General features: G+C 40.5%; 2 protein-coding genes across 3 annotated transcripts in view; one reads left to right on the forward strand and one right to left on the reverse strand.

The window, feature by feature from the left end:
* The window catches only part of LOC144682622 (PI-PLC X domain-containing protein 1-like), a 705,325-nt gene that overhangs the window by 466,439 nt on the left and 214,665 nt on the right, over positions 1-24,221 (reverse strand). The gene's annotated exons all lie outside the window — the stretch shown is intronic.
* The window catches only part of tubgcp5 (tubulin gamma complex component 5), a 66,397-nt gene that overhangs the window by 26,966 nt on the left and 15,210 nt on the right, over positions 1-24,221 (forward strand). Inside the window, exons 10-16 of one of the 2 annotated variants that reach the window (XM_078545118.1) lie at positions 509-755; positions 2,080-2,282; positions 3,762-3,877; positions 6,197-6,471; positions 14,716-14,920; positions 21,584-21,772; positions 22,992-23,174. In XM_078545118.1, the coding sequence (XP_078401244.1) occupies positions 509-755; positions 2,080-2,282; positions 3,762-3,877; positions 6,197-6,471; positions 14,716-14,920; positions 21,584-21,772; positions 22,992-23,174 (1,418 nt within the window). The remainder of the gene's footprint in view (positions 1-508; positions 756-2,079; positions 2,283-3,761; positions 3,878-6,196; positions 6,472-14,715; positions 14,921-21,583; positions 21,773-22,991; positions 23,175-24,221) is intronic. The other variant, XM_078545119.1, reaches the window with a different exon arrangement.

The raw sequence follows: 24,221 nt of genomic DNA on the forward strand, positions 1-24,221 counted from the left end.
GGGTCATAAAAATTAAAAATTAAAAAGTGAAACTAAAACTCAAGTTCTCCCTTTCTTAACACAAATACAGAAATACAAATTAATCTTAAACTTGAAGCCAAACTCATTCCTAACACCCACAAATATAAATATAACTTACTTAAACCATCTCTAGTTCTAAAAATGGGGCATTGTATATTTTTTGTGTATTTGTGTTAGTAGGATATTCTAACTATGAAATGTACTGCACTGACCAGGTTAATTATTTGTCTGTATTTACTTATGACAAGAGATAATTGCTCAATTTTGAGATTCTTTTGAGGACATTCTTATTCAAACATCTTAAGTTTTTTAGTGCTCCTTTAACCGAGTAGGCGGGAATCATGGAAGTCTGCTGAAATGTAAGGGTTCTATTCTGGGTTTAATGCTGGTGCATCAGCAAATTGAAACAAGTGTGATCAGCAAATATGGTGATTGAGGTTGTGTGCTTCCTCCAAAAAGTGGGCTAAATTTTTTTTCTTTTTTGTAGAATTGCCTTAAAGCAGTACTGGAACAGATAGCCGCATACGGGCAAGTTGTGTTTCGACTACAAAAGTTCATGGATGAAGTTATTGGACACAGCTCTGAAAGTTGCCCACCTGGAATCTTACCCACATGTAAAAAGTTTACTGAGCCCCCCTTCCGGACGTACCAGTCTTTTGTGTGGGCCCTGCATAAATATTTTATGAACTTCAAGGAGGAACTTGTCAGCATTGAAAAGTGCATGATAACTAAAGGTATTCAAAATGTTGGCATGCTTAAAACACTTTCCTTAACTTGTAATTTTTTTTACAAATAATTTTTCTTGTTACAATTATCATCCTCCACCCAACACACTACTCAGTAGCTGTGTGAAAGGCTAGATGCTTGCAGATATGCGATTTTCTGACATACATACAGTCTCAGAATTGGAGTGACAGCAGGAGATGCCCAACAGATGTCCCTCAGAATTGATGCAGGAGCAGAGAAAAACTTGGACGAATTGTGCTTCATTATAATGATGAGCATGATTTCCCCCAGCTGAATGCAAGCATCGTTAGCCTTGCTCCAGTCGGTAATTGTTTATTCTCATGCTACACTGTACAAGTTGCAGAGTTCCAGGAAATTAAATTTTTATAATGTCAAGCTCTGTAATGAGAAAACTAGTCTGAAGCTTTGGCACTGGTATTCTGGCAACTCCATTATTGTTATTGCCGCTTCATATGCAGCTAACAAAGTTAGAAATCTATGTCTTTTCCTCCCCTCACAATTCTCTGACACTTCAGTGGTATTTCATCTGGAAAACTGTCTTATATAGTATTCACATAAATGTTATTGCCTGAAACTCAATAGCTCTGCCACTAGAGCTTATTGACTGATTTTATTATTATTTCTGGTTCAATCTATCTTCCATGATCTGAAATCTAAATGCCTTACTTTGCATGTTTATTCCAGTAGTGTACTGGGGAGTTTGGGAATTGTTTTAAAGTATTTTAAGAAGGAATAAGGATGATTGCTGGATAGCTGCTGTTATGGGACTCTGCATCTTGACTGTTTAGCTAATATTAAGGAGGCGCACAGTAGAGAAAAATATTATTCTTTGTTTAAAATTTACATTTTCCCCATTGTTCCCCTTCTTGTGATTGAAGGCTTGGACTCGTGTGGCATTTGTATAAATGCCCTGCCTGAGGGAGCTGGCTAAAATATTGTTTTTATCAGTGAAGATTTCAACAGGGTCAGCCAATGGTGCTCGGTAGCCAGTTGCTTTTGAATGAGCTGGGATGGGCTGTGCATTATGATGTTTTTCAGCATTCAAACAGGGGCCTTTAGGTCATTTATGTCCTGTGCAAATATGCATTACTGACATCACTTAATATTGAGTATTAAAATAATTTGTTAGGGTGTCTAAATCTTATTCTTAGGATTGTTTAATGTCTTGTGAAAACATGCATGTAAGAATTCATTTCTTGGTAGAGTTTGGTTCACTAACTTCCTAACTACTTGCTGATGGTAAAGGGCTATACAATTTTTTCTTACAGTTCTGACACTTATTGATTAAACTTATTTTTTTTTCTTTTTAAGATGAGACGGTGACCCTAGCAGCAGTACTTGAGAAACTAGCTCCTCGATTGTCTCAGCTTAAGATACTTCATAAAGTATTCAGTACAGGAATAGCAGAAGTTCCACCTGATACTCCAAATGTAATCAGGGCTTCTCATCTGTTGAATACTCTGTATAAAGCTATTATTGAATATGACAGTGTAGGAGAAGCCGCTGAGCAGACGGTGAGTGCATCTTTTATGGCGTCAATGCTAAGAAGCATAATTCAGTGTGTGGGACTGGGGTGTTGAGTGGAAACCTAATTTTATTAATACTATCAAAAGATTAAATGTTCACAATTTTGCTTTATTGGTTCTTTTTTGCACAGTTTTCTCTTCCTTTTTTGAAAGTGGTTGAACCATTAAGTGACAGGGGTAGGTTGGGGGATGGTCTTTAGACAACAGTAGCTCTCATCAACAAGTTGATTTGATTTTTTTGTAATTGTGAGCCATGTTCTCTCTAAGCTGTGCGGCTAGTTCTGGTGCAGGCTGCGCACAAGTCATCCTTTTTAAGTTACCACGTAGATATGGCTCTGAAAAAGAATTTAAAGAGCCCGCACGCTTGGCAGTGCACTACAAAAAAAAGAGGGCACGTTGATTGTGAGCTTAGACAGCAGGTTATCTGAATTCCAACCTGTCCCCATCCGCAGAAATGCATTTCTAAAAGAGTTCATGTAATAGTTATCAGAAATAGTTGATTCCATATACCAATCAGTTTACTATTTTTCCCTACCTGCCCCCTCATTTCTGTTAGGAATGCTATAGTACCACACTGGCATCAGGAAACTTTTTTTTGTTAATTTGAGTGGCATTTTATTTATCTTGGGGAGTGTCTTTCTGAAATGTAGTGAAGTTGAGGATCAATTGGAGCTGGTGCTTTTCTGTCCAAGTGATTTTTGTTCCCTCTGGGATTCCCTCCCAAAATCTGCCTGCCCTTTCCTTTCCTTTCTCTTTTCCATTAAAATACTCCTTTTAAAAACTCCCTTTTTTGATTAGCTTTTTTTCACGTGTTCCAATATCTCCTTATGTAACTTGATGTCAGATTATGTCTGATTTTGCTCCTATGCAAAATTTTGGAAGTTTTATTACATAAAAGGCATGATAAAAATTAAAATTGTTAAAAATCTCAAAAGTTATAATGGTTATTATTTAGAAAAAAAGCCATTTAATACATTAGAGATATGTTAATGAAATTGAATGCTCATGGATGATCTGATAACAATACATTTTTGTGGCACAGCATCTGAAAGATTGACACAGGTTCACATTTGTACATTCCAATTTCATTTGATGCATTAGTAAGCAGTAGCAAGGTGCATTACCCCAATATTAGTAAAATTAAATCTAAGGCTGAGTTATCAATGGTCACTCATGGGCAGTTACAATGATTTAATGGCCAGGGATCTTTAACAGTGTGACCAGTGTGCCCAATTGTTTACGCATACATGATAGGGAAGGTGGTGGCATTCAATGGTAAAACTCATCACATCGGGAGTTTTGAAGCTTAGCCAAGTGACTTGGTGGGAAAAGAGTGAATGAGAAGAGAAAAGTTGATTTTAATTTTGATGGGAACAGAAATAGGGCCATGGGAATTAATTGTGAGACTAACTTTTTTACCTTGAGCTTTAACTATTTCTAACTCCCTCTCTTTTTCTCTCTCTGCAGGTATCACTTCTCTTTTCTTTATGGGTAGAAACTATAAGGCCTTATCTAGAAATTGTGGATGAGTGGATAGTACATGGAAATCTGTCTGACCCTGCAAAAGAATTCATTATCCAAAGGTGCAATAATAACAAAATTATGAATCGTTTTTTTATTTCTTGGCTTTGATTACTTTGGTGTACAATTTAAATAGGCTGAGAAATGTATCCAGAATTGCCATTTCTGATTGCTCTCCAAGTACTGTCCCCTCCACCACCCCTCTTTCTGAAAGTGCAAGTTATTGTCAGGTGTGAATAGATTTGAGATACATTGTGCTACCTCCTGCAACTGAACTGTTGTTAAAGCATTCATGACAGATTATCATTGAGACATGAATAATGTCTATTTGGCCAAGATATTAGAAGATTAGAAGTCTCTTGTCAAATTTCATTTTGGTCAGGATTCAGTGCTTTCTGGAGAGGAAGTAAGAAAATTGGCAAGAGGAAAGACATTGTTTTTTCTTTGGAAAAAAATTCAAATTTAGAAGAATGATGAATACAGATGATTAAAAAGGTTAATGTGCAGTCAAAACATAAAGATTAGTTTTATACATACATTTGCAGCCATCAATAGGGCACTTCATTGTCAAAGGAAAGAATAAATTAAACATCTTTCCTTTTCCATTCTCCTTGTCCTCAACCTTCCCCACCCCTCCCCACTTTCCCACCACCATGAAAGCCTTGTATGCTTGGTGATTTTGGGCAGTTTCAGCTTTGTTCACTTCCTGGTTTCCACCACCAGTGAATTGGTTGACAGTGCCTGCAGTTGATTTTCAGCAACCCATAGCAATTAATACATAGAAATTGGAGAAGACATAGCAGTCATGTGCCCCACAAATCATTGATGGGCCCAGTTTTGGTCACAGAACATATATAGATTATTTGAATGCAAGCATGCCCACGTTGTTGAAATTTGTTGCTGATGGATAGGCACAAAAGTAGAGGGTTTGTCAGACATTGAGGAGGATGGTAAAAGATATAGACAGGATAGTAGAACAAACAGACAGACGGGTGGCAAATGTGATTTAATGTGGAGAATTGGAAAGTAATGTATTTTGAGAAGGAAAACGAAATACGTGGAATGGAAAGATGTTGAAGGGTGTGAGTGAAGTGAATAATGGCACCAAATGTTCAAATACATAATTCCCAGGAAGGAGGGGCATCTAGATGAAAGAGTAAAAAATAAAAGGGCAATAGCATTTTGGGTTTTATAAATGAAATGATAAGAGTAGAGTGGTAATGATAAATTTGTATGTAGCAATGATTAGGCTGATGCTAGGCATGCAGTTTAAACACCCCTTTATCGAAGGGGTTTTAAAACCAGGAAGGGCATGTGCTGTAGATCCCAGAATAATTCCAAGAACAAGAAACTATAGACACTTGAGATAATGGGACTATTTCCACTGTTAGAGAAGGCTAACTTTAAAAAAACAAACAAATTTAAAGGGTTTTGATGGAGTAAATATAGAAAGATTATTACCTCCGACTGAGGAATTGATAAAAAAAATGTCTCTTAAGGCGAAATGTTGGAGCCCGGAATGATTTTCCACAGGGAGCAGTTAGGCGGGAATCAATACAGTTTTTAAGGAAAAATCGATTAAGTATTTGAAGTAGGGGAAGATACAGGGCTATGAGGAGAGAACAAGTTACTGGCAGTGTCAGCCAATTCAGTGATGGTGGAAATCAGAAAGTGAACAAAGCTGAAACTGTCCAAAATCACTAAGCATACAAGGCTTTCATGCTGGTGGAGTGGGGGGGTGGGGAGGAGATTTAGGACAAGGACAATGAAAAGGGAAAGATGTCTAATTTATTATTTCCTTTCACAATGAAGTGGCCTACTGATGGCTGCAAATATATGTACAAAACTAATCTTTATGTTTTGACTGCACTTGTTCTCTCCAAAACTCTTCAGAAAGGATTGCTTTAGAAAAGAGCCAGTACAGACTAGCTAGGTTGAATGGCCTCATTTTTGCTATAACTTCTATAGCTCCAAATGAAGTTTAAAATCATCTGATGCTTTAAGAACACCACCTTAGTCTACCACCTTAGTCTATGGCATTTGGCCAATGCATGAAGGTCTTTCTTGCGGGGGAATTACAAATGTTAAGTAGTGCTACAACCAATTGTAAAATGTTAGGCATATACTTATTGAAGGATGATGGCATTATAATCAGGGGTAAGTACATAGACCACAATTTTTGCCTCCTATTCATTGGTATTTAACAGATGGTGAGGGTAGATATACAACAGGGTTCAAATAATATTGCAGGAAACTTATTTAACTTGAATATTGTACTAATCACAGATGCTATAAAATGGCAGTGAAGCACTGGAGCTCTGCCTGTAAAATGCTAGGTCTTTGTTTTTCTAGTCTATTCATATTGTTGTTTTGCATGCTAGGAACAAGGATGTCCCAGTGAATCATAGGGATTTCTGGCATTCTACTTGCACATTGTACAGTGTATCTGAAAAGACTGGGATTAATGAAAATATAGCTGATGGTGCAGGCAGCAGTTGCAGCATCGATCAAGAAAACTCCAGTAAACAGCACACAATGGTCTCCTTCCTAAAACCAGTGCTAAAGCAAATTATCATGGCTGGCAAGTCAATGCAGCTGCTTCAGAACCTGGAAAGCAAAGACAACCCAGGCCTTCCGGTGCAAAACGCTCACCGAGGTAAGGAAAATAACGGCACTGGTATAACAGTGATCATCTGGATAAATTTTCTGGCCTTTTAATTAGTCATTTCAGAATTACAACAGACAATTTGGAGAACCTGTGAAATGTACATTTTGAAATTCACTACAAAAAACATTAACCAATATTGTAATGGTGCCATTTTTTTCCAGAATTTTAGAAAATAACTTTTTATTGAAGTCTTGGCTACTGCATATACTTTTCTATATGAATCATCTGCATTCAGACATGATCTCCAAGGTAACACATGATCCAAGTACAGAAACAATTCACCTTTAAAACCTCTTTTTAAATATACAAAATCTACCTTCCGCCCACCCTAAAATTGGGTGACTTACAGGGGCTTCTTAAAGCTTAGGGTGGGGGAAAGTAAAAGAGTAATTGACTTTTAAGTTTTTAAATGGCTGTAATGCACCAACTTCTTAGGAAAAGGACTTTCACAATCTCAGGACATCCCAAAGCACTTTATAGCCAATGACGCACTTTTGAAGTGTAGTCACAATCGTCAGAGACAAGTGTGCTAACACTGAGCCATGGCTGACACAAAGCATTACCAGATACTCCCATTTTGGGGTATTTGATACAGTACTGATTCTGCTTTTAAAAGTGATGTGGTTCCTGTACTGAGCAACAAGGGAATTGAAATTATTGCACTGTCCTGTCATTATTAATTTGTCACTTTAAAAATTCACATTATTATTCTCTTCCCAAGATAGATTAATTAAAAACCCTTTTCCTGATTATATACAATTGTGTATCCTTAAGCTCCAATTTAATCTCTTGGTGCCAATTCATAAAACTTGAAAAAGCTGTAACCTATTCTTGGGCAGACCTTTGCACCTCAGCTATGTTGTTTTACTCCTCCTTAACTGTTTGCTTCACACCAGATAACACTTTTATGCAGTCTGAGATTGTTGTCGTGACTAGTGCACAAAGCCGCCTAGATTGCTCTGTGTTCTGCAGGACTAATTAGGATGCCAGCCATCAGCAGTTTTGTTCTTCTTCCATTATTATGCACCAGCGAAATACTTTGTGAGCAGCAAAGCAACATCCCTTTGCACAATATACAGTTTAGAAACTGCCCTTTACCTCAGTTGTACGAGATGAAAATATAAAAGTAAATATAAAATATAAAGCTGCACAGTTGAGAATATCCAGTACCACTCAGGTGCATCTACTAATCAGCTCATGCAAGTATCATAGTTTGGTCTGCATTACTGCAGTGATAGAATTCTTGTCTGTGAATCGCAAGATCTGGGTTCAAGTTTCATTCCAGATTGCTGTGCAGAGAAGAGACTAGAGTTGCAGTTGCTGACTACTCGGTTGACATCCAGCATCATATGTGTGTCTGATGGGAACAGAGTGATCCACCATTTAGCCCTGGAGAACAGGACTTCAGAACTGTTGCACCTGGAATTAAAATCAGGCAGTTTCAATAATATGTGGCTGATTCACAATACCAGTTTTATGCCCAGATGACAAGTTGGAAATTTATCCCTTTTTATTAAAATATCATTTGTAAATTATTAGTTTAAGCTATGATCTTTTATTATTCTGCCTGCTTCAGTTAAAAGGCCCTACTGTAAAAATGCACTATTACGTCACTGTCAGATCATTCCCTTGTTCATAGTTTAATAAATTCACTTAGCATTATAAACCTAAAACTGAGGCCTGATTATAAACTCTGCCACTCTAGAAGACTGAAGTAAGACTTTATGGAGGCAGAACTTAGTCCATACTTAAAAGCAAATAAAAGCAGGTTTACTGTTCATTTTCTCAAGCATGTTACTAAAAGCTGGATGAAAGCTTAAGGTAAGGATAGACTTAATGTTTGTGGAGTTGGGATGAAGCCACGTTAGTGATCAAAAGTCAAAATAACCTAGAATAAGAAAGTTTAAAATGGATCACAAATGTAACAGACATTTTACTCCCTGCTCAACCGATGGATCAGGCAATTCACTTGGTCCTTTACTGGCTTTGATAGAAACATACATAGAAAATAGGAGCAGGAGTAGGGCATTCGGCCCTTCGAGCCTGCTCCACCATTCATCACGGCTGATCATCCAACTCAATAGCCTGCTCCCGCTTTTTCTCCATATCCTTTGATCCCTTTCGCCCCAAGAGCTATATCTAACTCCTTCTTGAAAACATACACTGTTTGGCCTCAACTACTTTTTGTGGTAGTGAATTCCACAGGCTCACCACTCTCTAGGTGAAGAAATTTCTCCTCATCTCAGTCCTAAATGGTCTACCACGTATCCTCAGACTGTGACCCCTGGTTCTGGACTCCCCCACCATGGGGAATATCCTTCCTGCATCTACCCTGTCTAGTCCTGTTAAAATGTTATAAGTTTCTATGAGATCCCCCTCATTCTTCTGAACTTCAGCAAATATAATCCTAACCGACTCAATCTCTCCTCATATGTCCCGCCATCCCAGGAATCAGCCTGGTAAACCTTCGCTGCACTCCCTCTATGGCAAGAACATCCTTCCTCAGATAAGGAGACCAAAACTGCGCACACTATTCCAGGTGTGGTCTCACCAAGGCCCTGTACAATTGCAGTGAGACATCCCTGCTCCTGTACTCGAATCCTCTGGCTAGGAAGGCCAAAATACCATTTGCCTTCTTTACCACCTGCTGCATCTGCATGACTACCTTCAGCGACTGGTGTACGAGGACACCCAGGTCTCGTTGCACATTCCCCTCTTTCAATTTATAGCCATTCAGATAATCTGCCTTCCTGTTTTTGCTACCAAAGTGGATAACCCCACATTTACCCACATTATACGGCATCTGTCATGCATTTGCCCACTCACTCAGCTTGTCCAAATTACACTGAAGCATCTCTGCATCCTCCTCACAGCTCACCCTCCCACCCAGCTTTGTGTCATCTGCAAATTTGGAGGTATTACATTTAGTTCCCTCATCTAAATCATTAATATATATTGTGAATAGTGGGGACCTGGCACTGATCACTGCGGTACCCCACTAGTCACTGCCTGCCATTCGGAAAAGGACCCGTTTATTCTTACTCTTTGTTTCCTGTCTGCCAACCAGTTTTCAATCCATCTCCATACACTACCCCCAATCCCATGCATTTAATTTTACACGCCAATGTCTTATGTGGGACTTTGTCGAAAGCCTTCTGAAAGACCAAATAAACCACATCCACTGGCTTCCCCTCATCAACTCTACAAGTTACCTCCTCGAACAATTCCAGTAGATTTGTCAAGCATGATTTCCCTTTTGTAAATCCATGCTGACTCTGTCCGATTCTGCCATTGTTTTCCAAGTGCTCAGCTATTAAATCTTTTATAATGAACTCTAGATTTTCCCCCATTACCAGGATCAGGCTGACTGGTCTATAATTCCCTGTTTTCTCTCTACCTCCCTTTTTAAATAGTGGGGTTACATTAGCTACCCTCCAATCTGTAGGAACTGCTCCAGAGTCTATAGAATCTCGGAAGATGACCACCAATGCATCCACTATTTCTAGGGCCACTTCCTTAAATACTCTGGGATGTAGATTATCAGGCCCTGGGGATTTATCGGCCTTTAATCCTATCAATTTCCCCAACACCATTTCCCTACTAATACTGATTTCTTTCAGTTCCACCCTCTCACAAAACCCTGTGTTCCCCAACATTTCTGGTATGTTATTTGTGTCCTCCTTTGTGAAGACAGAACCAAAGTATGTATTTAGTTGGTCAGCCACTTCTTTGTTCCCCATTTATAAATTCCCCTGTTTCTGACTGTAAGGGACCTACGTTTGTCTTCACCAATCTTTTTCTCTTCACATACCTATAAAAACTTTTACAGTCAGCTTTTATGTTCCCTGCAAGTTTACTCTCGTACTCTATTTTCCCCTTCTTAATCAATCCCTTGGCCCTCCTTTGCTGAATTCCAAAGTGCTCCCAATCCTCAGGTCTTGTTTTTTCTGGCCAATTTGTATGCCTCTTCCTTGGATCGAATACCATCTCTAATTTCCCTTGTAAGCCATGGTTTGGCCACCTTTCCTGTTTTACTTTTGCGCCAGACAGGAATAAACAATTGTTGCAGTTCACCCATGCGCTCTTTGAAAGTTTGCCATTGCCTATCCACCGTCATCCCTTTAAGTAACGTTTCCCAATCCATCATAGCCAACTCATGCCTCATACGATCGTAGTTTCCTTTATTAAGGTTCAGGACCCTAGTCTCAGAATCAACCACGTCATTCTTCATCTTGATGAAGAATTCTATCATATTATGGTCGCTCATCCCCAAGGGGCCTCGCACAACTAGATTGTCAATTATTCCTTTCTCATTACACAATACCCAGTCTAGGATGGCCTGTTCTATAGTTGGTTTCTCAACATATTGGTCCAGAATACCATCCCGTATACACTCCAGGAATTCCTCCTCTATGGTATTGTTACTAATTTGATTTTCCCAATCTATATACAGATTAAAGCCACCCATAATTACAGATGTTCCTTTGTTGCATGCGTCTCTAATTTCCTGTTTAATGCCATTCCCAACATCACCACTACAGTTTGGGGGTCTATATACAAGCCCCACTAATGTTTTTTGCCCCTTAGTGTTTCTGAGCTCTACCCATACAGATTCCACGTCGTCGGAGCTAATATCTTTCCTCACTATCGCGTTAATTTCCTCTTTAACCAGCAATGCAACTCTACCGCCCTTTCCTTTTTGTTTGTCCTTCCTAAATACTGAATACCCCTGGATGTTCAGTTCCCATCCCTGGTCACCCTGCAGCCATGTCTCCGTAATCCCGACTATATCATACCTGTTTACATCTATTTGCGCGGTTAATTCATCCACTTTATTGCGAATGCTCCTCGCGTTAAGGCACAAAGCCTTAAGGCTTGTCTTTTTAACATTACTTGTCCCGTTCCCAATATTTTTCACTGAGGCCTTGTTTGATTCTTGCTCTTGATTTCTCTGCCTATCACTTTTCTTATTCCCCTTTCTTTTTTTTATTCTAGTCCTTGATTCCCCCTCCTCTGCATAGGTTCCCATCCCCCTGCCATTTTAGTTTAAACCCTCCCCAACCACTCTAGCAAATATTCCCCCTATGACATCAGTCCCGGTCCTGCCCAGGTATAACCCGTCCAGTTTGTACTGGTCCCACCTCCCCCAGAACCGGTCCCAATGTCCCAGGAATCTGAAACCCTCCCCCTCACACCATCTCTTCAGCCACATAGGTATTGAAGGCTCAAGCTAATGAGCTAGATGACTCCTATATGTTTGTTCCTTTCCCTTCTCCACTCTCAATCCTCATGGAAAAATAGCAGGCATTCACTTTGTACTCTGTAGTTGTAAGTGCGAACTCCCAAAATACAGTTCCATCATGGAGCACATTAGAAGGCCTTCTACTTTGTAATCCGCAGAAGGGTTTTGTTTTATGTCTTGGTAATTTGTATTACAAATCCTGCACTGATAATGTGTTCGATAATTTTCTTGTGCTGTTATTTGGGTGTGTATGTTTCTTCTGAAATGGGGAGCCAGGAATCACCCTTGGATGATTTTCTTCTAAACATGCTGAATGTACTCTCAGGAAGATATAATAATTCTCATAATGTTATTGGAATTTATTGTAAAATAGTGGCTTCTGTGTGTGTGTGTCTGAGAGAGTTACTTGGATTAAAGGCAACTGGTCTGAAGGCTTTGGTGTAAACATGGGGGAAGTTTAAAATGTAAGAGGTAAAGGGAACGTTTGCATTTTTAAATAAACCTGACTATATTGTTTTCAAAAGAGGGAGTGAAATGTGTTACCTAGCCAGGTGAAGTTCAGAAACAGTGGGCAGGATTTTTCAGTCGGTGTGCGGGGGCGGGCTTGACACGCTGACACGTAAAATGACACGCGATGTCATAAGGCGTGCGTCCCAATGTCATCACACTGTCTTGGGTGTTTTGTTTGGCGCGCTCACGCTGGAGTCGGCTGTGCGCCCATCGATATGTAAATAGCCTATTAAGGCCGTTAAAGAAGTGATTAATTAATTGTTAATGCTGCCTGCCCAACCTTAAGGTTGGCAGGCAGGCAAAAAGACCAAGCGGCCTTCACATTTTTTAGGAAACCTCATCCACAAGCAGGGTGAGGTTTCCTAAAACTTCTATTAATTTAGTTTTTAAAATTCCCTACATATAATAACATGTCCCATCTCATGTGACACAGTCCCATGAGGGGACATGTTTAAATAAATTTTTACTCCATGTATTTAATATTTTCAGTAGCGATTCAATCTCCCTGAGGCAGCCCCATGCCTCAGGAAGATTGAAGCGCTGCTGGCCCCAACTTTCACTCCTTCCCGCCCGCACAGGTAGTGTTGCTACTGCTCGCATCTTATGCTAATTGACCCGTCCACGTAAAATGGAGGCGCAGAGCTGATCGCGGGCGGTGATCGACTCCGTGCCTGCCCCCATCCCCGCCCACTCCCCCAAGCCTGCCCACTGCCTGAAAAATTCAGGTCAGTGTGTTTATTTTTCCCAAAGATTACTGGTAAAACTTAGTGCTAAGAGAGATTTTTATTATTAGGAAGATAAAGTCCAAAGACACAGTGAAACAATGGGAATTTGCATTCAAAGGGGAAAATAATATTTATAAAGGAGCGAAGGCTGTGTGTAAGGGTAGCATTTTTAAGATCTAACAAGTGTGAAAAGCCTTCAGCATCTATGCCTCAAGCTGCTGTCTACAAAGTACAGAAGTTAAGAAGACTCACTTTGAATTGAATTGTCAGGGTATCGTGTTTCTTTGCCTGGGTATTTTATAATCTATGTGTCTTACTGTTGCCTTAACGGAAGTGTAACTGGGAGTCAGATCAAGTAGGGGATTTAGAAGTTATAGTAGTAGTAATTTGTAGATCTTGTATTTAAAATCATTTCTCTTGTTAATAAGTGTTTAGCCTGGTTTTGTGCCTATAAGGCTGGATGGTCTTATTACTACTGCATTCAAGGCACGCATCTCGAAATTTTTACAAATTGCAAATCAGTTGTGGCAGTTGTTTCAAGTTTCCCTTTGGGATTTGAACAACTCAACATTTACCATTGGCTGTGCCATAACAGTTCAAGATCATTCTTGTTTGTTAACAAATGATTTCAATATCTTAAATCAGTGGCTATCTTTCTACCTACTGCCACAATATTTTGCTTTTCAGTAGTTTTAGTAGTTCTGGAGTTTTATGAATTGATGCCAAATAAAGTTTTTAAATATGGAAAATGTTGTAATTGTAGACATTTGAAGAATAGGTACCTGGGCTAATTTTTGAATGACTTCCAAATCCTTTTGAAATCCATTTTCATCCTGAGTAAATGGGGTAATTTTAACTTGTTGGGGCAGGCAGGGGTTAAAAATAAAATTGAAACATGACTCCAACCTGTCCTCTTTTTAACGGAATCAGAATTGGGGGCTGGTGACTAACCCGCTCTCAGGCGATGAATCGGTCGCTAAAATCTTTTAAGGAGACTGTGATTCCATTTTAGCTTGAGTTTTATTTTCAGCAACTGCATTCTGAGATTCCTGGCCTTGGGAATTTGGCAGGTAAAAGGAGGTGAGAAGGGCTGGACCGATGAGGCAAGTGACATTATTGCATTGCTTGTGCACAGGTATAGCAGGAGTTCTCCCCCTCTCCACCCCCGGCCCACTAAGCTTACTTTGTTAAACACGTCACAATGGGTCCACAGTGGTGGGCCACCCCACCTACACTGTTCCCATGCTCAACTCCACCCTTTTCCATGATTCCCATCAATCCCTGGAAAGTCAAAGTGCCATCACTCTTTCCCCTGCCGTGCCCTCATCCACCCACCCACCCAAACAGTCGGTGAGATTCCCATTTCCCTGACAATCCCCACCATGATTTCCAACTTGCCTGACATCCACTGCTGGCTGCTTTCCAGCCTAACAGCCAGCCATCCAGTCAACCTGCCTCGCAGTCAGACAGGAAGTATGTTGAAAAAGATTTAATACTGGTCCTGCTATTAAATTCTTTAGGACCTGCGAGAAACCCATTCTTCATTTTCCATTTTGGAATCATCCTTTGTGCTCCCACCTCCCCCACTACACTGTTCCTAGTTCTAACTGATTACAGTGTGCAATATATTTAGCTTTTTGGTGGTCTTAAGGTTTTTTAACTTAGGTATAGATCTATTGCATTGAAACCCTGATTTTTTTAGCTTTGTAAAGGCTGTTGATTGACAGTGTATTATCTATCTTGTTTTGAATGCAGATGCAGAAAGAAAGAGCTTATATGCGCTGTTCCTGGAGTCACTTCAGTCCCGCCTTCGGTACAGAGAGGATACTGAATCCTGTGAACATACTGTTCCAGAGCAACAAGCTACTAAAGAAAGCTTGATAAAGGTGCAGTCTATTGTGGCTCGGCACCTTGAACTTGAAGATGTTCACGATCCTTTATTGGCTATAAATTTTGCAAGGTAATGTTTCTGAAATGAAAATGTGTTTAGTCTTTAAAATGTTACTGTATCTATTATAGATTTCAGAGCCAAAGCCTAATCTAGTACTTTTTTGTGATGCAAATTTTCTGCTTATCAAGTTTATGAATGCTGGTACTCTGGAATGGGTGTACATTCTGTTTTGGGCATTCAGTGTCAGCATGAAATATTACCAGATCAGGTGCATGATAATTAGAACAAGAGTAAAACACTCTCGACTGTGTCTCAGCAATGCTCTAACCCCAGCATCTATTATATCAGTACAATTTTTAAACATTTTGTTGTCGTGGGTCAATTCTCACAAGTAAGGTGTAGAAGTCATGCTTCAGCTATACTAAGCCCTGGTTTTGGATCACACCTGGAGTATTGCAAGCAATTCTGGGCACCACACCTTAAGAAGGATATATTAGCCTTGGTGGGAGTGCAGGGTAGATTTACCAGAAATAACACTTGGACTCCAAGGGTTAAATTGTGAGGAGAGATTACGCAAACTAGAATGGTATTTCCTGCAATTTAGAATGTTAAGGGATAATTTGATTGAAGCTTTTAAGATATTAAGGGGGCAAAGGGTAAATCGGGAGAAACTGTTTCTGCTGGTTGAGGAGTCTGGGACCAGGGGGCAAAGTAAAAAAAAATTGAGACAGACCTGTCAGGAGTGAAATTTGGAAACACTTTGCCACGCAAAGGGTTGTAGAAGTTTGGAGCTCCCTTCCACAGATGGCAATTGATGCTAGATCAGTTGTTAATTTTAAAACTGAGACTGATATATTTTTGTAAGGCAAAGGTATGAAGGGATATGGGGCAAGGGTCAGTATTTAAGGGGACGGTTGTATGTTACTGAACTAGTAATCCATAGGCCTGAGAAAATACTGCAGTGACATGAGTTCATGAACCACCGGGTTAGCTGGAGGGATTTAAATTAAAGTCATTAATCTGGAGTAAGTAACAACTAGTCTCAATGATTATGAAATTACTAGATTGTCATAAAAAACCACCTAATGTCACGAAGGTTCACTAATGTCTTTCAGGGAATGAAATCTGTTATCTTTACCCAGTCTGGCCTACATGTGACTCCAGACCCACAACAATCTCCTCAATTACCCTTCGAAATGCCCTAGCAAGCCGTTCAGTTGCAGGTGTCTCACCACCTGCTCAAGGTCAGTTAGGGATGAGAAATAAATGCTGGTCTTGCTGGCGGTGTTCACATCACATAACGATTAATAAAAAATAGAGTAAGGTCATAGATCAGCCATGATCTTATTGAATGTAGAACAGGCTCAAGGGCTAAATGGCCTCCTCCTGTTCCTATAACTGAACTGAGACGTGGCAGCAATGTCCTTTTTAGCACGTGGTCCTTTTAAACTTTTTTGAGCAACTATACACATGCATTATTTAGCCTAGAAGAAGGCCTGCCAGGATTCTGTGCAGCTTCATGGGTGCATTGCTTCACAGCCTCATTTTTCCAAGGCTCCTTACAGCCAGTGGACACTGGAGACTTCCTATTAGACTGGGTCTGATGTCAGCCTGTGGCCCAGAAGTGAAAAGCCAATGGCACTAGCTATTCCCTAGATCATAGGTTTTGATGATGCAAATTGAAAGTGAGACTTGTTCTTCTCATAGATCAGCGGAGCAGGAAGATAATTTCAGCTTGCATAGTCGGTGACTGCCTTTAGGTTGGTATCAGCAATGCTTTACCTAAAATTGGGGTAAGTGTTGCAGTCATTTAGGCAAGATAATAGGTAACCCTTCACTTGTCAAGTATGACCTATTAAACAATGCCTTTAAAATACTGGACTTCATGGATTCACCAATAAGTACTGAGGAAATATTTATCCATTGCAATAGTGCTAATATGAAATTGCTATGAATTAAAATGTTGGTTTCTAAACCTGATTTTTGAACTTGTAGTTAGTAAAATTAAATTTAGGGGATTTCTTTCAAATAATCATTGAACTAATGATGGGATTTTCCACTTCTATTCTGTGGGGAAATTGCACCAGCTCTTTTAATATATTGACACTTCTATACAGAAAGTATCACCAGCAATGTGGCTAAAGTTATTTGTGAAAAAAGAAATGCGTCGGTATATATATCAGGAAAAGATTGACAGGCTGGATCTCGTCTCTCTTGAAAATAGGCTGAGCGGTAACCTCATAGAGGTCTTTGAAATTATGAAAGGTTTCAGTAGAGTGGAGGCAAAGCAAAGGTTTCTGCTTGTGAGGAACAGCATATCTAGAGGCCATCAATAGAAGATAGTCACCAAGAAATCCAATAGGGAGTTCAGAAGAAACTTTTATCCAAAGGGTGGTGAGAATGTGGAACTCGCTACCACAGGGAGTGGTTGAAGAAAATAATACAGATGTAGTTAAGGCCAAACTAGATAAACACATTAGGGAGAAGGGAATTGATGGTTACTTGAAGCGAGAGTCACTTCAGCTGAGAAAAGGTTGGAGGAGACTTGAATAAAGCATAAACACAGCATGGACCAAATGGCCTGCTTCTGTGCCATCTATCTAATGTAATCCTATGTGTAGTCAAAGGTGCCATCTTGCACTTAGATATCTTCGAAACATAAGTCAAACTGTAGCAGAATCAAGCTCAAAATAGGAGACAATTGTAAAGTTGCACTTGCCCAGAGCTGAGAGTGGTTTATGTGATTAATGAAAATATCTGCAGTGGATGTTGGAATCCAGAGTCAATGTTAAATCAGTATATAAGCAGTTCTCACCCTTCAGTTGATATGTGTAATACCAGATCTGAGAAAACTTGATGAATACATTGGATAGTATTCTATTCTTCTGCACTGATATTCCTCATTTTGAAATGATTAAAATTTGACTCATGATTTTTAAAAACCTTGGAAATAATCACTGTTGTTTAAAATTTTGGATTTGTTTTTGTTATGACTGCTGGTGTTATTTGAAGATTTTTTGCAGTTGTTGATTGTAGTGCTGTTGATTAAAGTTTGCTCTCGAGAGACAATTGACTCTTAATCACACGAATTTGAACATTTAAAACATTTTATTATTAGGCCACATATAGAATCGTGCAGCAGTAACATAAAAATTTCGCAGATGAGTCTTGGTACCATGTGTGATTTTGTGTGTAACTTAGGTGTTAGCATGATTCATTTTTTAAAAATTAATTTAAGGGAGGTGGACATCGCTGGCTAGGCCAGCATTTATTGCCCATCACTAATGCCCTTGAGAAGATGGTGGTGAGCTGCAGCCTTGAACCGCTGCAGCCTCTGTGGTGTAGGTACACCCACAGTGCTGTTAGGGAGGGAGTTCCAGGATATTGACCCAGCAACAGTGAAGGAACAGTGATATATTTCCAAGTCAGGATGGTGAGTGACTTGGAAGGGAACTTCAGGTGGTGGTGTTCCCATGTATGTGCTGCCCTTGTCCTTCTAGATGGTAGTGGTCGTGGGTTTGGAAGGTGCTGCCTGAGGTGAAACCTTGGTGAGTTTCTGTAGTGCATCTTGTAGATGGTACACACTGCTGCCACTGTTCGTCAGCGGTGGCGGGAGTGAATGTTTGTGGAAGGGGTGCAAATCAGTTGTGCTGCTTTGTCCTGGATGGTGTCAAGCTTCTTGAGTATTGTTGGAGGTGCACACATCCAGGTAAGTGGAGAGTACCCCAATACAATCCTGACTTGTGCCTTGTATATGGTGGACAGGCTTTGAGGATTCGGGAGGTGAGTTATTCACTGCAGGATTCCTAGCCTCTGACCTGGTAGCCACAGTATTTATATGGCTAGTCCAATTCTGTTTCTGGTCAATGGTAACCCCTAGGATGTTGAAAGTGGGGGATTCAGTGATGGTAATGCCATTGAATGTCAAGGGATGATGGTTAGATTCTCTCTTCTTGGAGATGGTCATTGCCTGACACTTGTGTGGCGCAAATGTTACTTGCCACTTGTCAACCCAAGCCTAGATATTGTCCAGGTCTTGCTGCATTTGGACATGGACTACTTCAGTATCTGAGGTGTCATGAATGGTGCTGAACATTGTGCAATCATCAGCGAACATCCCCAATTTTAACCTTATGATGGCAGGAAGATCGTTGATGAAGCAGCTGAAGATGGTTGGACCTAGGACACTACCCTGCAGTTATGTCCTGGAATTGAGATGATCGACCTCCAACAACCACACAGTCGTCTTTTGTGCTAAGTATGACTCCAACCAGTGGAGAATTTTCCCCCTGATTCTCATTGACACCAGTTTTGCTAGGGCTCCCTGATGCCACACTCAGTCAAATGCTGCCTTGATGTCAGGGGCAGTCATTCTCACCTCACCTCTGGAGTTCAAATCTTTTGTCCGTGTTTGAACCAAGGCTGTAATGAGATCAGAAGCTGAGTGACCCTGGTGGAACCCAAACTGAGCATCAGTGAGCAGGTTATTCCTAAGCAAATGCCACTTGATAGCACAGTTGATGACCCCTTCCATCACTTCACTGTTGATCAAGAGTAGACTGATTAGCAATTGGCGGAATTGGATTTGTCCTGCTTTTTATGTACAGGGCGTACCTAAGCAATTTTCCACACAGCCGAGTCGATGCCAGTGTTGTAGCTGTACTGGAACAGCTTGGCTAGGAGCGCAGCAAGTTCTGGAGCATGAGTGTTCAGCACTACTGCTGGAATATTGTCAGGGTCCATAGCCATTGCATTCAGCCATTTCTTGATGCCATGTGGAGTGAATCGAATTGGCTGAATACTGACATCTGTGATGCTGGGGACCTCCACAGGAGGCCTAGATGATTCATCCACTCAGCACTCCTGTCTGAAGATTGTTACGAATGCTTCAGCCTTATCTTTTACACTGATTGTTCTGGGCTCCTCCATCATTGAGGATAGGGATATTTGTGGAACCACTTCCTCCAGTCAGTTGTTTAATTGTCCACCACCATTCACGACAGGATGTGGTAGGACTGCAGAGCTTAGAACTGATCTGTTGGTTGTGGAATTGCTTAGCTCTGTCTATCGCTTGCTGCTTATGCTGTCTGGCATGCAAGCAGTCCTGTGTTGTAGCTTCACCAGGTTGACACCTCATTTTTAGGTTATGCCTGGTGCTGCTCCTGGCATGCCCTCCTGCACTCTTCATTGACCAGGGTTGGTCCCCTGGCTTGGTGGTGATGGTAGAGTGGGGGATATGCCAGGCCATGAGGTAACAGATTGCAGTTTACAATTCTGCTGATGCGGTGGTCACTCCTACTAATACTGTCTTGGACAGATGATTGGTGAGGATGAGGTTAAATATGTTTTTCCTGCTTGTTGGTTCCCTCACCACTTGCCACAGACCCATCTAGCAGGTATGTCTTTTAGGATTTGGCCAGCTCAGTCTGTGGTGGTGCTACTGAGCCACTCTTGGTGATGGACGTTGAAGTCACCCACCCAGAGTACACTCTATACCCTTGCCACCCTCAGTGCTTCCTCCAAGTCATGTTCAACATAGAGGAATCCTGATTCATCAGCTGAGATGGGGGGTGGGGTGGGGGCAGGGCAGTATGTGGTAATCAGGAGGAGGTTTCCTTGCTCATGTTTGACCATGAGATTCCAGGGGCCGGAGTCAATATTGAGGATTCTCAGGGCAATTCCCTCCTGACTGTATATCACTGTGCCGCCACCTCTGCTGGTGGGACAGGATGTACCCTGGTGGTCTTGTCTGGGACATGATCTGTAAGGTATGATTCTGTGAGTATGACTATGTCAGGCTGTGGCTTGACTAGTCTGCGGGACAGCTCTCCCAATTTTGGTACAAGTCCCCAGATGTTAGTAAGAAGGACTTTGCAGGGCTGAGTTTGTCATTGTCTAGTTCGATGCCTGTGGTCTGTCTGGTTTGATACAACTGAGTGGCTTGTTAGGCCATTTCAGAGGGCATTTAAGAGTCAGCCACATTACTGCAGATCTGGAGTCACATGTGAAGGAAACCCCTTCTAGGGCATTTGTGAATCAGATGGGTTTTTACACATTAAACTTTCAATTCCAGACTACTTTTATTGATTTCAAAGTCCACCACCTGCTGTGGTGGGATTCGCACCCGGGTGCTCAGAGCATTACCCTGGATTCTTGATTACCAGTCCAGTGATAATACCCACTACGCCACTGCCTCCACTTCTTGCATCTGAGTTTGAAGGTTGTGTGTTCAAGTCCCACCCAGGAGCATAAAAACAGAGATTAACATTCAGTGCAGTACTGAGGGTCTACTGACATGCCAGAGGTGTTGTCTTTCAAATGAGATGTTAAAACAAGGCCTGGTCTGCCCCCCTCAGGCAGGCATAACAGATCCTTTGGCATTATTTTGTCGAAGAGCAGGAGAGTTATCCCTGGTGCCCTGGCCAATATTTATCTCCCAATCAACATCACAAAAACAGATTATCTGGTCATTATCACATTGCTGTATGTGGGAACTTGCTGTGTACAAATTGGCTGCCTTGTTTCCCACATTGCAACAGTGACTGCACTTCAACGTACTTCTCTGACTGCAAAGTGTTTTGCAACAAGAAGTGGTCATGAAAGGTACTATATAAATGCAAGTCTCTTTCTTTAAAAGCATTTGTGATGAGTTGCTTAATGGAGAAATTGGCAATTTGACCAAACTGAGAATGCATGTATGATGACTTATTCGTGCTGATTCAATTCTTGCAGGTTATACATGGAGCAAAGTGATTTCCATGAAAGATTCAGCAGTGGAGATGTTAACGTGGATAGGTCCTCTGAATCAGTGACCTGCCAGACATTCGAGTTGACACTTCGCTCATGTTTGTATCCTCACATTGAGAAACGTTACCTAGAATGTTGTGGAAAATTAATGCAAACTCTGAAGACTGATTACAAGTAAGGGAAAAGTAATTATGTTTGTTTCATCTCATTTAAACAAAGTAAAGTTTAACAACCTTATATATTGATTAAAGCAAATTGTAGTAAGATTTGATTTTTGCTATGAATAAATTAGGTGAATAAAAGGTATTACTTTGGAAGTATTTATTGAACAAATCCTTTTAGGCTTTGACTTAAAGAAAAAGACCTTTAAAATGAGTTTCTATATCTAGTTCAGCCTTTCAGTCTTCCAAAAATTCACAAGTGTTTAAAATGCAACTTGCCTAATAATCTGTTCTTGAACAGTCAGATCTCCTGTTCTGTTCTTTTCAACCTTGCTGGTGCCCTGCCCTTCAATTCTTTGTTTTTTATATGGGGTTCTCATTTAAAAAAGAAACTTGTGTAATTATGGTTGATCTATCAACAATCTGTTGAATTCCTGTTGAATTTCTGGTCAATGGTAACCCCAGGATGTTGATAGTGGGGGGGATTCAGTGATGGTAATGCCATTGAATGTCAAGGGATGATGGTTAGATTCTCTCTTGTTGGAGGTGTTCATTGCCTGGCAATTATGTGACGCGAATGTTATTTGCCACTTGTCAGCCCAAGCCTGGATATTGTCCAGGTCTTGCTGCGTTTGGACATGGACTGCTTCAGGTCCAGTGAGAGGAAGAACTTCTTTATGCAGCAAGTGGCAATGATCTGAAACTCACTGCCTATGAGGGTGCTTCTGTTCTGTTCCTTTCAACCTTGCTGGTGCCCTGCCCTTTAATTCTTGGTTTTTCACATGGGGTTCTCATTTAAAAAAGAAACTTGCGTAATTATGGTTGACCTACCAACAGTCTGTTGAATTCCCATCTAAAGAACATGAGATACAACTCCAGTCTTAGCTAGCAATTGGAATTGATTGTTTTGGCGCAGATTTGCTAGTTAGAACTCTGGGCTGCCCAACAAGATGGTAGGCAGGTGACCTATTCCTACATTTATGGCAGAGCTCTTGAAGTTACTGGAAGAGAAGAGAGTTGAGCAGCTTTGTCCTATGAATCTTTTTTTTCTCTCTGATGTGAAAAGCAGCCATTTAAAGCTCTGTCATATCCTCTCACCATTCTCATGCCTGAGAGTGGCAACTTAACGGGTTTGAAATTGTGAGAATTAGCCCACTTTGACCTATTGGATTCCTTGAACATATGGGGAAAGAATGTTTCAAGTATAATAAATCTTTGTTTTTCCCTTTTAGACTGGTGGAATACCTTCAAGCCATGAGAAATTTCTTCCTGCTAGAGGCTGGAGAGACCATGTATGACTTTTATGTGGCTATCTTTGATAAAGTAAAGGAAAAAGAATCCTGGCAACACTTGTCGTTTTTAAATGCCCGGTTACAAGAGGCTGTTGCACAACGGTATCCTGATGATAGCTCTCGGTAGGTCGATGTTACTTTTAGTTTCTAGAAGGCATTTGTACAAAGATATATGACTGGAACTAAAAGCCATATATATAAGATAGTCACTATGAAGTCCAATAGAGAATTCAGGAGAAACTTTTTTACCCAGAGTGTGGTTACAATGTGGAATTCACTACCATCAGGAGTAGTTGAGGTGAGTAACATAGATACATTTAAGGGGAAGTTAGATAAAGGAGAAGGGAATATGTTCACGGGGTTAGTTAAAGAAGGGTGGGAGGAGGCTCACGTTAACCATAAACACCGGCATGTACCTGTTGGGCCAGTTTATGTTCTGTAAATACTATGTAGTGTATAAGAACATAGGAAAGCATGAATCAATAAGATTCCTTCAAGCCCATTTTCCTAATTTATCTTGTCATAGGTTCTATTCAGTTTATTTATTTTCAGAGGCAAACTTAAAATCCCCACCCTAATCCCTGCAAAAAAGTATTGAGTGAAACTCCAGGGTATCTTGAACCTTGCAATTAACACCATTCAACACCTAAATTTGTTTTTTATTCATGATTCACTGATACTTATTAAAACCACAAATTCCCAGGTAACATACAGGATATTGAGAGTCTGTGGCTCCTGAAATTTAGGAACACTTGCATTCTGTGGAGTATTTGGTTATTTCTATCTGTATTTTCACTAAAATTTTTAATACAGTTGTAAACCACACATTCGGCCAACTTTTTTGCTACTGCTCTTCCTGGAAAAACATTCCGCACAGGAGGAAAGACCTTGCATTTATCTAAAACCTTTGATATCCTCCAGCATACTAAATTGGTACACAGCCAACTAAATTCTGGGCTACTGGTGTTATGTAAGCAAATACAGCAACTGGTCTTTGCACAAGTTCTCTCCAAAAAAAAAGGCAAATGAGATGAATGATTAGTTAATCTATTCTTGATGCCGATTGAGAGATGAATGTTTGGGCATAGAGAGAGAGTTCTTTGTTCTTCAACCAGTTCCATGGGATCTTTTATGTCCACCTGAACAGATCAAGCCCTGGCTTAACAGCTG

The sequence above is a fragment of the Cetorhinus maximus genome, chromosome 7 (genome assembly GCF_964194155.1).
Source record: "Cetorhinus maximus chromosome 7, sCetMax3.hap1.1, whole genome shotgun sequence".
NCBI classification, from domain to species: domain Eukaryota; kingdom Metazoa; phylum Chordata; class Chondrichthyes; order Lamniformes; family Cetorhinidae; genus Cetorhinus; species Cetorhinus maximus.